This window comes from Mytilus trossulus, chromosome 14, assembly GCF_036588685.1.
Source record: "Mytilus trossulus isolate FHL-02 chromosome 14, PNRI_Mtr1.1.1.hap1, whole genome shotgun sequence".
Taxonomy (NCBI): Eukaryota; Metazoa; Mollusca; class Bivalvia; order Mytilida; family Mytilidae; genus Mytilus; species Mytilus trossulus.
Genome location: NC_086386.1, coordinates 28,070,374 through 28,084,359, shown reverse-complemented (window position 1 = coordinate 28,084,359; position 13,986 = coordinate 28,070,374). Strand labels below are relative to the sequence as shown.

Below are 13,986 nucleotides of genomic sequence, written 5' to 3'. Positions count from 1 at the left end.
AAAAAAAGTTTTTTTGCATCAGTAGAAAATCGGACAAAAGAAACACTGTTAAAATTAATAAAAGACAACATAAAACCAGGAACCACAATCATCAGCGACTGTTGGAAGGCATATGATTGTCTAGGATCTGAGGGTTTTGAACACTTAAAAGTCAACCATTCTGTAAATTTTGTAGACCCTGAAACAGGAGCGCATACAAATACGATTGAAAGTACTTGGCGAGCACTTAAAAAATCACTTCCAAAATACGGCACAGTAAAATCCCTTTATGACACTTATTTCAGTCAATATTGTGTACGAAAAAAATATATTATTGGCTCTGACGACCCTTTCCTAGCATTTATTAACCTTATAAAAAAAGTGTATAATCCGGAAAAACAAAAACAAGCCCTAATTACGACAGAAACCATCACCGTCAGTGTACCACAACCTGCATCTAAAAAACCAAGAGTACTAAACGAAATAACAAACACACTAAATTCTAGTATGGATGATTTTCAAGCTTAAATGGGTAAGTGCATTAAATTTATTTTTAATTGTTCAGTGTCACTAGTTAAAATCACTTTTTAAAAATCATTTACATCGACGTCTTTCGAAGCGGTAAAAAAAATGTCCGCTGTTTATATTTCAGCATAGCAACGTAACTCGGGGTTATAGGTCATGCGCATAAATTGTGCATCTTCCAACTTCCGGGGTCCGCTAAAACAGATTCTTCCCAAAAATTATATTACATATGTTAAACCATTCAAAAATTGATAGAGACATATTTTTTTTTTAACAAAATGCATTTAGGGAGTTCATCACTTTTATTTGGATATGCAACAAATTGATATGTATGTTAATGAAATATACACCCAGTGTAGATATGTATTGTCTGATATGTATAATTAATGTTATATGAATGATATTAGCATTCTCTTTGTAAAATGAGATTAAGTGACTTTTTTTTTCAAAAAATAATTTGATGATTTTATATTGATTGTATGTTCACTTATAGTCATGACTTGAGAGAATTTGATTGAAAAATTTTGTTTTATGCCAAGTGGTATATTTTTATAGTTTATTGATATCTCTATCCCTTACCATCACCACACTTTCAACCCTAAACACTATCATTTCAAAGGGCTAAAGCCAAGTTTATACTATACACAAACTTAACAGAAGATCATCCAGTCAAGAATTTTACAATATCAATCTAAAATAAACAATAGCGGACATGCGTCCATAAAAAGATGTTTTGATTCTTGTAAATAACAATAGATGTTAATATATCTTTACAATTAGTTTTTGTTAATTAATATGCCCACCATGCTCTGTTATCATATGTAAATCTGCATAAACTCAGTTTCTTCGAAAAATAAATTCTTATTATAACAAGTATAAAAACAATCAAGAGTAAGGAAAAGATACAGAACACAGGGTTGGCATAGTATTACCCGCCCGGGAATTCCCGGGTGGGAAAACCCGGGTTTTCCCGGGCTGGGCAATACTCCCAGAAATTGGGAATACTGGGCATTACTGGGCAATATGATTTTTTAAGCTTATTTTAACACAAAATAGTAAAGTTTTGGTATAGTTTCATAGTATTACAGCTTTATATATATATATATATATATACTTTTTATACAGATATTCATTGACAGTCATTTCTAAAAGAATGAAAAATTTAATTTCATTCTCTTCTATGTAGCCGGTATACAAGATTTGCTTATTTAATGAAACCTTGTTAATTACCAAGCATTGTTTCAATAATCCATACTTTGAAAAAAAATTTATTGCAATGTTTAAGTGAATTGATAATTCAAATGTTTTACACTCATACATTTGTCATATTGCTAAATAAACATGTCATTTATGTTAAACACTATAAAATTGAAAGGGCTGATTATTGTTACATAAACAAATCTGCATTTTAATCAAAATAATTACTAATTAATTAGTGACTAGAGTTGTATACATTTTTTAAATGGAATTTTTCTTACATGTAATTGTTATACATGTTATATTTAATTTTAAAAAAAAATTTTGGCTTTATGATTTACAGTTTTACCAATCCAGACAAACAAAAAAGGTTATAATATATCTGAAGTGTATAACATTTGTGTTTGATCACTGAATCCTCTGAAAAATTTAGGCTAGTATTTTATATTACCCAGTATTACCCACTAAAACCCAGTAAAACCCGGGGTTTTCCCAGAATTTCCCACTGAGCTGGGCAATACTCATAAAACATGGGTTTTTGCCAACCCTGACAGAACAGCTTAGCAAAATTATTTTGTGCCTGGTCTTTAATGAAAAATATAGACATTGACAAAAGCTATGGAAACTTAGACCCTTTACAATATAATTTATAAATATTTTTGTCTGTTACCCAAGTATTTGGGAACAAGTTGTTCAAGAAATTCAAGACTTTGAAATTATCCAGCTATAAAGTTATTTGATTAACTAGTAAGAAAAAATGCTAAATTTATATAAAAAAAGAAATGTTTATAGAATACCCACAATCAATCCAGCATAAAACTTATTTGATCTATAGAAAAAAAATTAAAAGTAAAAATAAGCCTCATAAAAGCTTATGCAAATATAATATACTGATTAAAATGGCACAATAAAATGTCTATGACTTCATTCATGTGATGATGAAAATACACATTATCAAAACATGCAAATAAATTACATAAAATTACATAAAACTTATCAAAAGTCTAGAAAGAGTCAGAAGAGACATCATGAATATTTATGAGATAAAATGTGAATTTTAATGAGCTGGGTGGGCTGTAAGCTGTCATCTTGATCCTCCATCACGACTGTTAAGTTCTAATTCTTCCATGTCCACAGCGTCACGGTACTCTGTTAGCTCTTTGGAGATCTTTAATCGTGTGTAGTTTGTGGCAAGGGTTAGAAGAAAATTTGTCTGAAAAAAAAAGAATATAAATATGCAAAGTATCAATAACATGTCCCATGTCAATGATAACATTTAAAGTACAAATAAATAAAATCTGAATTTGGTAAGTTTATCATTTGGTTAGGAATTATGGTATGAGGCCAAATGAATACAGACTATGACCATATTATTTTTTTACTCTTTTTCACTATAAAAATAGTAAACATGTAAGCCTAATACAATGTATTCATGTGTAAAAAAATATTTTTAGATATTGCTTGCAATTTCCCATTTCATTTGATAGAAGTAGATTTTTAAATGTATAGTTCACTTCATCAGGCCTTGCGATAAAAAAATAATCGAGCTAGATTATCGTACTCCGACTCCCAATCAAAATAATGAAATCTATATTTTCAGCATAGATTCGCTTTAAACAGTTTTACACTTTTACTTTTCCTATCACCAAACATCTCCAGTATTAGATATAAATATACTAAAACCTTGAAATATTTTAGAATGACTTAAACAATAAACTTACCATTCCCATAATAATTACAATAGCTCCAGCACATGCCACACAAAACAAAGGCCCTGCTTCAGCAATCTGTGAAAGTTTAAAATAGCATAGAATTAGTTACCTATAAATCCTAATATTCTCACAGTAATTTTTAAATAAAAGTAATCAGTTCATTTATAAAACTCAGAACTACTGAAAAAAAACTGTTATGATGTCTTATAAGGGAGACAACTAGTTTTTACAACTGATTTTTAATTTAAATAAAAAAAATATTATAATTACATATTTAATAACTTTAAAATAAATACAGAAACCATCCTAAGAGAAGATAATTCAGATAAAAACATTTTTATTTTCATTCAGATCTACCTACAAGGAGATGACTCAAATAAAAAAACATTTTTAGTTTTCATTTAGATATTTAATTCTTATAGGAAATAACTCATAAATTTTGGACTATTAATAAATATATCAGAACAAGTAAATTCAATTTTTTTTTAATGAAAATCATGTATGTTGATGGCATTTCATCTGTGTGTACCTAATCACAGAAATTATGTAGCACCAGTTTTATTTCAAGTCACATAGCAGTGTTTTATCAGTGTATACATGTACTTGCAAAGCATGAGTTATAGTACTCTTAGTATGTACATTAAATACAAGAATGGTGGCCTACAATTTTATGATATTTCTTCAATACATTTGTACCATGAGATAACTTTTTAGAAAAACATTTACAAATTCCATCATTTTCTGTTGGTATACCATATACTGTCTTGTATATATTTTAATATAAATAATATGAATGAATGTTTATCAATTATGGATTTTTGACAAGATCAATATGTCATATATGATCCTGTTAGATTATATTGACTGAAGAGTCTGAGTGTCAATATAATCTAACAGGTCCATATATTACATATTGACTGTGTGGAAGTCCTTAATTTCTATATTACATATGTAAATAATTTATAATTATACTGACGTTCACTGTTCTTTCTGTATTTTTTAATTGTATTTTGCAAGAATTTTAACATGTTGAAAATTATTTTTTTTACAAAATCCTAGCTAGTTCCATTTGCATTCTTGCATTCTTATCTTATGCATTTAACATAAAAAAAATATTGAAATCTCCTGATATAATTTCAAATGTTTTTTTCTGAAGTGGTGCTTCTTCCGTGGTTGTTATGTGTGACGTCGTTAATCTAAATTTAACAACATTTTTCTTACATTGACCACCAATATACACATAAATTGAAACATAGCCTCAATATACGTAAAGATTGAAACAAAGCGTCAGTTACGTAAAAGAATCTTTGAAACATAAGATCGTCATATCCAATGAAAACACTAGAATGCTACACCATATATATGTAATATTGTTCAATATACCTTATCACATAACCTCCTCAGGTCATTAGCGTCACAGATACTTTCTTTTCCTGGAGGCAACTGTCCAATAGCAATGTAACTTTGATTCCTATAAATTCCTGTAAAAATATCATAATTTAATTTATTTTGTAAACAAGCAGTACATGTATACATATTTTGTTGTCAAGATGTGTTTTTAAAATAAACCCATAAATGTATGTAATTCACATGTTATACATACACAAGGTATGATATTTTTGGCCATTCCTGAATGTTGTTAAGATTTTTTAGCTTCCCCAATCAAATAATATACAAAAAAACATTTATAAATCAAAGGGATACATGTATCTATTTCTAAAAAGCATTGCAATGCATTGTCATTGGTTCATTTTGTGTTCTTTTTAATTTAATTTATATACATGTGTATCATAACATTTAAGAAATCAACTGTTTATCTATTCTAAGCTTTAATTTCATCTCTGATTGAAAATGATGTTTTCAGGAAATTTAATACAAATAAGCTTACTACTTAAAAACATGTAGTGCAGAACTTAACGAAAAACAGACAATTTTTATTTAACATCTTAGACAGTCTATTTTATTATTTCAAATCTGTTTTCTTATTTTAATATTAAAGCTCTTGAGTTATTGACAAGCACATATATCCATTTGTTTCAAAAGCTAGATATAGAGTAAATTAAGGTAGGGGATCTGGTTGCTCATAATACAGCTTTAGACAATAGAAATAAATAAGGCAGTTGCTTAACTCTCAAGTATTGTTGATGCATAATATTTTATCTGTACTAAAAGGTGATGGCATACATATTTTCCTCTGAAATAGGTTATTTTTTTTATCAAACTATTTTACTAAAGTAATCGAAATGTAATCGAAAAGTAATCAATGATTACATCCAAATTTTTGCTGTAATCGATTAAATTACGATTACATGTAATCGAAAATGTCTTCGATTACAGATTACTGTCGATTACTTGGAAAAATGTAATCAATTACAATCGATTACGATTAATTACAGATTACGATTACCCCATCCCTGATTCCTGTTACCTTTCTTATATATAACTACATCTTCTTTTGCATATCAGATCAAGTAATAAATTTAATTCCTATCAAATTAAATTGGTTATAAATAACATCACATACAGAAAACCTATATTTTTGTGACAGAAAAAAACTGCCAATAATAATTAAAGCAGATATTCATAAGTAAATGTCATATATGTTTATTTAAGGTACAAAGTCAGCGTTCTCAACAGAATTTTCAAATAGCACCATGGAAATTAACATAGCACTGGTTTCCCAAAAATTAAGCACCTTGACCCCTATACATTAGATTAGAAAATCATCCAAGATAGCACCATGGTAGAAAATATAATACCAGGGTACCAGAGTGCTTCAACGCTCTGAGGAGAACATTTAAAGTAAATCAAAAGAAAATGTTCTTATTTCAAAATGTAACATACCATAGTGGTTAAGATTGATACATGTCCCTTGACCAGTCTGATATTTGTTGTACACACTATTATCACACCTGGATGACACCATCAGGTATGCCACAACAGGGACGACGCCCACTCCTAACATACCAATCCATACCAGATTTAGTAGGTATGATATACTCATAAACTGTCAAAAAAGATAAATTAGTGTAAATACAATGGTGTTTATAAAATTATGATATAAACCTAAACTGTAAAAGATTACCGGTAAGTGAATATACAATGTTGTTAAAAAATGATATACATTGTACATGAATATAAACTGACAAAAAGACAATATTGTTAAAATTTCAAACAATATATCACATTACAAAAGAGTTGGCTATATAAACTAAATTTATCTACTGAAATAGATAATAAATATGTTTAAAAAAAAATCAAAAAAATCAGATCTACTTTTTCTAGATGTAATTCAAATTCTAGGCCAAAATTAGATCTTAATAACCAGATCTTCTCTTTTCCTAAATGTATGGTTTTATATACTAGAACATGTTCTGCAGCTTAATGATTTAAAAAAGATCATAACTACCCTGGATTAATTATAATTCTTTTACAAGTGTCAGTCTACCTAAGAATCTCTATCAGTTTATAAGATATCTCTATTAATTAATAAGATATCTCTATTAATTAATAAGATATCTCTATTAATTTATAAGATATCTTATATATAGTTAATAATAGAGATATCGTATTTACTTAATAAGATATGTCCTTAAGTTAATAACATATCTCTATTAGTTTATAAGATATCTCTATTAATTAATAAGATATCTCTATTAGTTTACTTCTTTATAAAGATATCTTTTAAATACATACTTTATAAGATATCTTATTAATAAATAGAGATATCTTATAAACTAATAGAGATATCTTATTAATTAATAGAGATATCTTATAAACTAATAGAGATATGTTATTAACTTAAGGAGATACATGTATCTTATTAAGTAAATACGATATCTCTATTATTAACTATATATAAGATATCTTATAAATTAATAGAGATATCTTATATTTTAAATAAGATATCTTATATATTTAATAAGATATCTTTATAAACATTTTAATAAGATATCTTATTTAATATATAAGATATCGTATTTAATAAATCAGATATCTCAATTAATATATAAGATATCTCATTTTGTTATTAAGATATCTCAATTAGTTTATAAGATATCTTATTTAAGTCTTTAATCTTTATGTCATTTGTCGCGTCGTGTTGATCCTCTATTTCCTTTATATGTTTTAGTTTATATTGCTCAATTCATAACTGAGAATACAATTAAACTATAACCACAAAAACAGTTGTTTCAGTTTATGTTTTCTTTATTCATTTATAGTTACAGAATCATTTTTTTCCTCTTGTGCCAAATAAAAATAAATATGTGGTTTCAGTTACCCAACAATTAGTCAAATGAATGAATGGTTCATTAAAGTGCAACCTGTATATATACAAAACTAAATATCTAGTACACAAAACTAACTATTTTTTACATTATATTAAGTAAAGATAAAGTAGCAAAAGTAGCACAAAACAAGAATGTGTCCATAGTACACGGATGCCCCACTCGCACTATCATTTTCTATGTTCAGTGGACCGTAAAATTGGGGTCAAAATTATAATTTGGAATTATAATTAGAAAGATCATATCATAGGGAACATGTGTACTAAGTTTCAAGTTGATGTAACTTTAACTTCATCAAAAACTACCTTGACCAAAAACTTTAACCTGAACTTCGCACTATCATTTTCTATGTTCAGTGGACCATGAAATTGGGGTCAAAACTATAATTTAGCATTAAAATTAGAAAGATCATATCATGGGGAACATGTGTACAAAGTTTCAGTTTGATTGGACTTAAAATTCTTCAAAAACTACCTTGACCAAAAGCTTTAACCTGAAGCGAGCAGACGCACAGACGAACAGACGGACGAACGGAGGCACAGACCAGAAAACATAATGCCCCTCTACTATTGTAGGTGGGGCATACAAAATCAATTTAAAAACTTTTTTTTATCATGTTAATGAAATTCATTGTTTCATGGCACTATGAATTAGTCCCAGTTGTTTCTTATCTTTACATCAAAATGATATGTATTTTTAACAAAGTTATCTAACAAATAGTCTGTTAATGCGTAGTTTTCTCTCTTGGTATATTTTTTCGGTCTACTGTCCATCTGTTTTTGTCATATCTGGTCCGGTTCCGACCTGTAGTTTACACCAAAATGTGCAATGGCGGCCGTAGAAAAATTTACGAAAATGAGTTTGAGAATAAACATTGTTTGAAAAGATCAGATTGTGAATGAATAAGACGTGTTTATAAATGCATTAAATGAATTTAATTATGATTACTTTTTAAAGAGGTATTAAACTTATTTTAGCTCTAAACCAAAATTCTCGCTCTCGTATTACCGGATGAGAAAGAAAGTAATTTTTGGAGAGTTGCACAAATAAATGACCTTTTTAAAAAAAAAAAAATCGTTTCAATCTTTGAAATTTCATAATACAAAACGTAGATTTCGAATCGTTTTGTGATTGCATTTTTCCATGTCGAAATTGGTGATTGCAGACACATGCCTTGGTATTAGTCATGTCACAAGCGTCAGCTTGGGATATTCGCATCCAAACAGTTATCACCCTGAGGGCAATTAACACCTGGCTATTTAATCTCTTAATTGCCTTTATTGTCTGACTTAAAGGGATTACAATTAAAGGTGATATAATTTTTATCATCATAATCGATAATAGATGAAAGTTCAAAATTGAGGACAAGTAAAATAGCATATTCAAAATAAGTATAGTGCTGCCGGAATTATTTTAGCATCACGGTGAAAAAGTATAGCATCGCTAAAACGGCCTGGGGAGAAAACTGATATACAGAAATTATTTGTTACTTATTTACTGTTACAAAAATGTACATTGTACTACATAGTACTTACAAATCCAGCAGATACTCTTCCACCCATAATGCATTTGTTACCAGAATAAACATTCTTTCTGGTAGCCCCTGTTGCTAGGAAACCAAACACCAAAAGGAGAATTGCAAACATTCCCATGACAACACCTATGACAACAAAAACAATCTGTATGACTTCTAGCCTGAAATGTAAAAAACATGAATACAATGCATTTTATTATCACCTTAAATTTATACTAGAAATACTTAAAGACAGCTGTTATGAACTTATGGAAGCTGATTCCATAAAAAAGGTTCACTCGTCAGTATGCTGCTAAAAATATCTCCAAATGTATGCATATCATTAATCTATAACCATTGAAACCCCATCCAGACCCTCAATATCATTAATATGGCAGAGAACGTCACATTGCTCTATAATATAATGTTGAATACTGTTATATACATTGTATGTTCCAGTCAAGAAATTAAACATGTTAAATCAAAGGAAATGTTCAACGGTTTAAAATAGAATTTAGAATTAAATTATAAGAAATGACTGTAATAATTTTCTGTCTATTCGATATCTAACATAAAAAATTTGGTGCACACTGTTAAATAACCCTCTACGTGCGTTATTCAGAGTACACCAAATTTTTTATGATATTTCTTCACAGACAGAAAAAATATTACAGTCATTCCTTAAATGAAACAGCAACCCAAAACTAATAAAAACAAATAGACAAAAGACTGTCATCTAGAGGTGACAATGGGGCAATTTCTGGTTTTGTTGTATATAAGGGTTGCTGTCTCATTGACTGTATACTGACAACTAACATATATTAAAGTGTTTAATTCACAATTGGAAAAAGAAAAAGTTAGGACATTAATTTTAAATTATATTTTACCATGGTACATTAAATCCAAATATATCCTCCAGAATCTGTGTAATAAAGATCTGTAATGCTCTGTACAGTGTTCCACAGTATACACCAACTCCAAAAAATACCAGTAATGCTGATATCAAGGAGGCAAAGGCACAATTGCCAATGTTCTCACAAGCTGTAAATTTAAACATAGAGTAAAAACAAATAGTCTTTATGTAAGACTTCTTTTTTGTTTGTCTTTGGTGCCTATTTCTTCATCTTAATCATGTAACTGATTCTGACACTTCATGCTGCATTTTGTTTTCAGGTGTAATACCACCATTGATTTTTGCCTATAAGTCTTTGTTAAATTTGCACTTTTCAAAAAAAATGTGCAGAATGTATCTTTGTTTCAAATAAAGAAATACTTGGCAGGAGTAAGGTTTTATTCTGTCCAGTACTATAAAAAACAATTCACATAATATTTCATTGCATATAAGAAAATAACCATCATTGGAAGTTAACCAATCAAATTTGTTCACTTATTTTACCTGTGTACAAGGTTTACAATCTCCAGCGCAGAGCTCACATATCCGTTCCGTTCAATACTTTGTAACACTACACTCAATATGACCTCTGCCATACCTTTTTTTGCGTACTTTTTTGTTCCCAATCTCTAATCAAAATCATATTAAGTGCAGTATTGCAAAGCATGTATGGAACGGATATGAACTCTGCGCCGGAGATTGCAAGGTTTAGTCACCATGTAACCTCAACTCAAGATTACAAAATTTTCTATAGAAATCCTAAATAAAAATAATGGTGTTTTGAAATACTCAAGACATATGTTTATGACACAGAAATATTTTAATTTTACTGCAATATAATGTATGATTAATTACCTACAACTGTCAAATTCAAGGGAATATTTTTTTCGACCTACTTTCATCTACAACCGGATGTGACATAACATGATTTGGTGGTACAAAAATGTATTACACCTTCATAATCTGTAGCATATAAGCTCAAGCTTGGTGACCTATCATTTGAATACTGGAACCATGGTAACATTAGTTTTTGGAACAAATCACAATATACAATGTATTATACTACATTTACTATGTACAAGAAGTATGATATTTTTTTGAATTTTTAATTTTAAGACCCATTTACACCTTCAGCTTGATGATAAATCATAAATAAATGTTGCTAGCTCTTTTAAATGTATGATGAATGACTTGTACAACCAAAGGTTTCATATTACTGTCAATTAGACCAATGTATAACATGTCCATTGAAATGTTGAATGATATAAAAAAAAATATGACAGCACCAATGTACAATGTACATGTATGCCTGTTTTAGTTGCATTGAAAGATTGTTATATGTAATCATGCAGGCCAATAGCCAGGAATTTCCAAGAACGGGGGTTTCGTTGGACTTTCAAACTCGACACAGGTGAGTGGTTGTGTTCGTATGCTTTATTACATTGTACTTATTGTTTTGGGGAAGGTTAACTTTCTGGTAGTAAGACCCGTCACGGCCAGGCTGGGAAACTGAATAGGCAAATGCTCACATTAAATCTGTAACGATACAGTGTGTTAAATGTCTTCCTTTTTACACCATAACCTATGGTGGTGCTCCTACTAAAGGAGGAAGATACAGAACATACATACATACTTAAACAGTCACAATTCGAACAGAACTTTGATTTTAACAGTGCTTATTTGTTTTCAAGGGAATTTTTCCAAACCCCCCTGGCTACTGATATGTCAAGGTTATGCTCAGCATTTTACCAGCTTTCTTAGCATGCTTAGTTTACATTTTAAATGCTTAATTTAGCTGAAATACTTTATATGCTTTAACCTTTTTAAATACTTAATTATATGCTTTAAGCATGTTCTACTTTTAGCATTTAATACCTACATTTGTATTGTACACAGTGGCTTAGTTATCATGCTTATAATTTGCTTATATGGGGACGAAGTCTCCAATTACGGTAGAAAAATCGATAAAAAAAAAAAATAATAATCAGGAAAATGTTCCCGAATTTTTCATTCTACTAATGAACTCAAAATCATTAACTTTTTTATTCAGATCTACTTCCTGTTCCAGTCTTGTTGCTTCCTGTTTCTATCTTGTTGGCATGAGACTTTGAATAAAATGTATATTTATCAACATATCATCAAATATAGGAAGGAATTCAACACCCAATATCATTTTTAATGATTGTTTGAAATGAACAAAAAAAAACTTACCTGATAACAGCGTTTCTTTGTTTACATTGAATATGCCGTCATAACTTAAATAACGTCACAACTAACTCCCTACCAACAGAACCAATATCGGAAACGTTACGGTATTTACGTTTCTTTTATCAACATGTTTGAAAAAAAAAAAATAATACAGACTTCGTCCCAATTCACAGGTTATGCCTGCCTCATATTACCACCATGATTATAATTACTTCATTGTTTGATTTATTTATTTTTTAATTTATTGCATTTGTATATATTATGTCATGTGTATGTGTTGTTTAGTTGTGTCTTGTACTGGACACTTATAATAATGCCTATACTCTAAAAGAAGCTTATTTATAATGTATGCATCATTGCACCAAATTAAACACATGAAGGATTGGTGTTTGCATAAGTTTAACAGTGTACCAAAATATTAAAGGTGGGCTAAAAAGGATATGATAATTCCATGTCTTACTGTTATAGCCTATAGGTACATGCAGCTATCATTTGCAAACATGTAACACTTACCCATATTTTAACCTTTCACGAATTTCTCACGGGTTTCTCCGATAATTAAGGGTTGTTAATTAAATTTGTAACATTAAGAAATTCCAAATTCGCTCATTAATCATGTTTCCTGTACAGGTGTCGCTCTAGTTCCAGGTGTGTTTACATCTGTGTACATTGAAAGCTTTAAACTTAAACATATAAAGTTGTGCCTCCCTTTTAAACGTTGTAATGATCCTGTTCACAGGTGCAAAATAGGCAGGTGTACAAAGTTTTGGCCACATTCATCTCTCATGAAATTCTTTGTAATACGACTAAATAACGAAATAAATTTAAAATATATTAAACCACAACGAACTTAAAAGGATAGACAATATTTCAATAGCAGTACATTTATGAAGTTTTTATGACGTATATAGCATTTTCTTTAACATAAAGTCACAAACACTTGTTTTATAATTAAACTTTTTTTAAATTTGAAGTTTCACCATATGACCTTCCTTAATCAATTTTGATTATATAAATGTGTCTAATGATTCTGATGAATTTAAGTACCGTTCTAAACTGTATACCTCCATATTTTGATAACGCAGAGCAACTTATAATTTCTTATTGGTATGGGGAACAGTATTCAACCGCAAAGTGGAAAGGGATTAATATAAGTTGCAAAACTTGTTTCCCAATCCTAGATATGGCACAAAATGTGCACCTGAATATAGGTATCTTGTTTTGTTACCCCCATTGAAGCAATGGTTACATTGGTTACATTGGTTACACACATGGACCTTTAGTAACTGATATGCAATGCTGGCTTTATCTGTTGCAAACTGTACATGAATGGCTGTCCATGGGGAATCCAGTAAAAATTTGTAACCAGCCTGTGAAAGTCTGGTTACAATGGTTACATGCATGGGAAATCAGGTTACACTGGTTACATACATGCAGAATTGGGTTACAGTGCAACATGCATGGAGAAATCAGTAACAATGGTTACACACATGGGAAAGTTGGGTTAAAATGGTTACATGCATGGAGAATCAGGTTACAATGGTTACATGCATGGGAAAGACTGGTTACAATGGTTACATGCATGGAGAATCACGTTATAATGGTTACATACATGGGAAAGTTGGGTTACAATGGTTACATACATGGGGAATCAGGTTACAATGGTTACAT

The 13,986-nt window shown here is 29.6% G+C and overlaps 1 protein-coding gene across 1 annotated transcript; it reads right to left on the bottom strand.

Annotated features, from left to right (window-relative positions):
* Positions 1-722: 722 nt before the first annotated feature.
* Positions 723-13,009, bottom strand: LOC134695918 (myelin proteolipid protein-like). Its single transcript, XM_063557406.1, has 7 exons — positions 12,829-13,009; positions 10,103-10,256; positions 9,238-9,397; positions 6,258-6,420; positions 4,797-4,894; positions 3,423-3,488; positions 723-2,914 (listed from the first exon to the last, which is right to left on the bottom strand). The coding sequence occupies exons 1-7, from the start codon at positions 12,830-12,832 to the stop codon at positions 2,786-2,788; spliced, it is 774 nt and encodes a 257-aa protein (XP_063413476.1). The 5' UTR covers positions 12,833-13,009; the 3' UTR covers positions 723-2,785.
* Positions 13,010-13,986: the final 977 nt, after the last annotated feature.

Bases quoted from the DNA above. Each gene is read 5' to 3' on its own strand.
- LOC134695918 (XM_063557406.1), bottom strand. The intron at 4,895-6,257 runs GTATGTTACATT...ATATTTTTACAG, and splicing joins TATCAATCTTAACCACTATG to GAATTTATAGGAATCAAAGT. The intron at 2,915-3,422 runs GTAAGTTTATTG...TTTTTTTTTCAG, and splicing joins TTGTAATTATTATGGGAATG to ACAAATTTTCTTCTAACCCT.